Source organism: Heterodontus francisci, unplaced genomic scaffold, assembly GCF_036365525.1.
Source record: "Heterodontus francisci isolate sHetFra1 unplaced genomic scaffold, sHetFra1.hap1 HAP1_SCAFFOLD_88, whole genome shotgun sequence".
Classification (NCBI taxonomy): domain Eukaryota; kingdom Metazoa; phylum Chordata; class Chondrichthyes; order Heterodontiformes; family Heterodontidae; genus Heterodontus; species Heterodontus francisci.
The window spans coordinates 2,165,784-2,170,627 of NW_027142063.1; the positions used below are offsets into that span (position 1 = coordinate 2,165,784).

The 4,844-nt window shown below is 44.8% G+C and overlaps 1 protein-coding gene across 1 annotated transcript; it reads left to right on the forward strand.

The window, feature by feature from the left end:
• The first annotated feature begins 3,209 nt into the window (after positions 1-3,209).
• Positions 3,210-3,593, forward strand: LOC137366437 (histone H2AX-like). Its single transcript, XM_068028291.1, has one exon. The coding sequence runs from the start codon at positions 3,210-3,212 to the stop codon at positions 3,591-3,593; it is 384 nt and encodes a 127-aa protein (XP_067884392.1).
• Positions 3,594-4,844: the final 1,251 nt, after the last annotated feature.

Here is a 4,844-nt window from a genome sequence, read left to right on the forward strand (position 1 = left end):
AGAGCAGGCTTGATGGGCCAAATGGTCTACTCCTGTCCTATTTCGTATCTTCTTATGTTCTACACACACACACACACACACACACACACACACACACACACACACACACACACACACACACAACCAATGTGTGGCGGATCTAGAATTAATCCCACTTTCATACACAATACCAGTGACTGAAAGGTACAGAATTAATCCCACAGATAGATACAGTACCACCGACAGGTACAGAATGAATCCCATGCTCAGAGTCAGCACCCGGGATAGAAAGATACAATTGATTCCTACCCTCACATATCTATATCAGACTGAGTTACAGAATGATTTACACATTCATACTGGGCACCAATGACTGCGAATTAATTCATCCCACAATCACACACACTACCAAAGGCTGACAGATACAGAATTAATCCCACACTCCTATGTAGTAGCAAAGACTGACACATACAAAATCATTCTCAAATACTCCTACAGTACCTGGCAGATTCAGTGACTGCCAAACTCACACAAATTACCAGAGACTGACAGATAAAGAATGAACTCACACACACACTGAGATACTGACAGATATAGCTTGAATTCCACACATACAGAACCAGTGACAGATTCAGACTAAGTCCCAAATCACATAACATTCCAGAGACTGACAGAATGAATCAAATACTCACACACAGTGCCACTGACAGAATGTATTCCACACTCACATACCATACTGAAGACTGACAAATACAGAATGTAACTCACACTTACACAAAGTACCAGTGAGTGACAGGTACAGAATGAATCCCACATTCACACATGACGTTAGAGATGGACAGCCAAAAACAATAAGACTGCCAGAATAGATAGAATTCACATAAAAATTCTAAAATATGGCAGAGAAGCACTCTTGACACAAATACATGTCTCATTTCCCTCATCTGGAAGGAGGAGAGCATGACAGGGGATCGCCGTGGTGCGGTAATTGTGATCATCTTCAAAAAAAGTTGACAAGACCGACTGTGTTAACGATAGAGGGGTATCCCTGCTGTCCACCACAGGGAAGGTCATCACAAGAGTCCTTCTCAACTGCCTCCTCCCCGTGGCTGAAGAGCTCCTACTGGAATCACAATGTGGATTCTGTCCATCAACAGGCACAGTGAACATAATCTTCAGAGCAAGACAACTTCAAGAAAATGTAGGGAGCAGCAGCAACCTTTATACATAGCCTTCTCTGACCTGACAAAGGCCTTCGACTCTACCAACCGAGAGGGATTATGGAATGTCCTCCTCAAACATACTGCACTACGACATGCAAGCTGTAATCCTTGCCAACGGATCTATCACTGACCCAATCCGAGTGCAAACTACGTCAAGTAAGGCTCTGTCATCGGCACCAATGCTCTTTTCTATCTTCCTTGCCGCAACACTCCACCTCATCTCCTCACACACAAACACAGTACCTGACAGAGACAGAATGAATCCAAACAGCACCAGAGACTGAGTTACCAAATTACATAAAACACTCAAACACAGTAGCCTAGACTAAAAAGGAAATTAATTGCACACTCGCATGCAATAGCAGAGACACAACGACACAGAATCAGTCAATAAGTGTCCTCCCAACAACAGCCAGGACATTTCCAGGAAGCTCTCCACAGGGAGCAGCTCTTTCAATAGAAACTGGGGCTGGAGAGAGTCTTTGTGAAATATACTTCCTGATTGCAGTAAGGGGATTTGTGATTAGTTGCAAATATTTAATCTGATTAGATGGCGAAAGAGGCCAAATGTCGAATTACAATATTAAATCGTTGGGACGTCATTCCAAATCACCCAATCACAATCTTTACTTTCCCCCATCCCTCATTAGCATAGAGCTGTGGGATTGTCTATATAATCCGCAATCGGAAGGGGTTTGGTTTATTTCTGTGTCTGAAATTGAAACTAAAGAAGGTTGAGGAGAAGAAGAAAGCAGCTGCGAAGAAGGACGCCAAGAAAACCTTAAATATACCGTCAGCAAAGGACGGCAAGAGGCGGAGAAAGTCGAGGAAGGAGAGTTACTCCATCTACATCTACAAAGTGATGAAGCGGGTTCACCCCGACACCGGCATCTCCTCCAAGGCCATGAGCATCATGAACTCGTTTGTGAACGATATTTTCGAGCGCATCGAGGATGAGGCTTCCCGCCTGGCCCATTACAACAAGCGCAGCACCATCAACTCCCGGGAGATCCAGACCGCCGTGCGCCTGCTGCTGCCCGGGGAGCTGGCCAAGCACGCCATGTCAGAAGGGACAAAGGCGGTGACCAAGTACACCAGCTCCAAGTAAAACTGCACAATGGACTGAAAAATATCCCAAACACAACGGCTCTTTTAAGAGCCACCCATAATCTCTCTGAAAAAGCTGCATCCGAACATCACTATGAAATCATTTTAAGACAATGTGTAACATAATAAATGTCCCACTGCTGTGTTTTTGTCTGCTGTCCCATAAACCGAACTCAAACCCATAATCCGCTCATCCGCCTTTACTTTTTTGCTTAAAGCTGTTATTGTGGTTTTGCACAGCCCCTGAATGTCCGCATTAACAGCTGCTTTCAGCGGTAAGGGTCAGACCTCAGTCCCTTCACTCTATTCCTGAAATGTGAACTGATTCATCATTTTATTAACAGTAACTCTCCGCAGTGTAACAGCCCAGAATGGGATTATTACATAGCAGACTACGGGCAGTTTGAGGACTCGATCCTGCTTCCTCTTTTCAGAGAAGGACACTGGGCTCTGATTGAAGATAAACTGAATGTTTCCCCTCAGGGAAATGCTGTGAACAGGGATTTAGTACCTCCCGGGACAGTTTGAAAGCAATTGTAGAAAGATCCACAATTTAAATAACATTTTAAACCCGCGTCTGTAATTCGTGACGGAAAAAGTTGAATAAAACAAAATGAAGAGAAGGGATTTTAAATATTTAACTAAGGATGACATTTATTTTGATCCGCTCCTTTCTGACAGTGAAATTGGCGGTCTTTTTGAAATTAACAAATTTTCTGCTTCTGATGTTCTGGCGGTAAATCCCGCCCACTTCTGTTTGTCAGTGACCTAATTGGTGAAGAATATAGGCAAATGAGGTCAATTAAGTACCGGCCAATGGGGAGAGTTTTCAGTCTATAAGTAAAGTAAATGCGGCGGAAATTATCCATTCTTTGTGAAAGTCGTTGCGAGATTGTGGAAATGTCTGGAAGAGGAAAGACCAGCGGCAAAGCTCGGGCCAAGGCCAAGTCTCGATCCTCCCGGGCTGGACTGCAGTTCCCGGTGGGCCGTTTTCACAGGCTCCTGAGAAAGGGCAACTATGCTGAGCGTGTGGGTGCCGGAGCCCCGGTCTATCTGGCTGCTGTGCTTGAGTATCTGACCGCTGAAATCCTCGAGCTGGCCGGTAACGCGGCCCGGGACAACAAGAAGAGCCGCATCATCCCCAGACACCTGCAGTTGGCCGTCCGCAACGATGAGGTGCTCAACAAGTTGCTGGGGGGAGTGACTATTGCTCAGGGCGGGGTACTGCCGAATATCCAAGCCGTGCTGCTGCCTAAGAAAACCAGCGCTCAGAGCTCCCAGTAAAAGTAAAGCGGCCAAAATGTCACCAAATAAACCAAAGGCTCTTTTCAGAGCCACCCACAGTCTCTGTGAAAGGGCCGTTTACTGTCTGATTCCAAAATGTCAGTAACAGGATCGAATGAGAACTATTTCAAATGTTTAAGTATCTGTTTCAGTGATTTCCCACTGTCACCCCAAAGCCTGTCTAATTTATTACTTCCACACTGAGTGAGTTATTTGTCCCGTTACAGATTGCTGAATAGAGTCTGACCGCCATGTACAGATAAGTAGACAAACAAATTACAGATTAAAACTTCGTAATATATATAATCCATCAAAAGCTTTTTTTATTCCGCTTTTATCAGCACAAAGTCCTGGCCCGATTTTCCAAACAGCTTTAAACTAACGCCAGATTTACCATTAATTCGCTTCTTTCCGACACTGAAATTGACGGCTTTTTCGAATTCAAACTTTCTGCCAATTTAAGCCAGTGATTTGCTGTATTTTCTAATTCGAGGCTCTGCGATTGGTTAAGACATGTGAATGAGACGTGGGTGACCAATCAGAAGTGGGCTCTGGATAGCGCGGGCTCAAACTGTGGGAATTCCAGGTCCCTGAATAATTGAGCTGAAACTGATGAGTTTCACAAACCCTGTCAGTTTCAGTGCAGGAAACACCGTCTCGGGGGAAATAACATCACAAGTGGGTCTGGTTCCAGTGACCGATTCAACGGCTGCTGCAAAACTCCCGGATTCCCTCATTGCAGCGAAATCATTTTGAAATTCTATGAAAACAATGAGTGATTCTGGAGGAGTGATGTGGCTTTTCACTGAGGGCATGTGTCGACTGGGGAAATAACTAAGTGTATAGCCTCGGGCACTGTTTACACAGCCTATTTAGAAAATCAAATCCACTGCACATCCTTTCTGCAAATGAAATGTAAAATTCGGGGATTCCAGTATTTTTTTATCCCGAACACAGCAGATTGATTGAACAAAGAATTAAAAGCAAACTACTGCGGATGCTGGAAATCTGAAATATTTCAGATTGATTGAACTGTTCTGAACAGCCTATCCCAGCTCCCATTTCTCGGTCACTGCTCTCTCTGTGAGGCGGTGGGTGGCTCTTAGAAGAGCCTTTGTTTTGTGTTTGCTGGAAAGGGTCAAAATGTTCAACCGCCGAATCCGTAGAGAGTGCGGCCCTGCCGTTTCAGAGCATACACCGCATCCATGGCAGTGACCGTCTTGCGCTTGGTGTGCTCAGTGTAGGTGACCG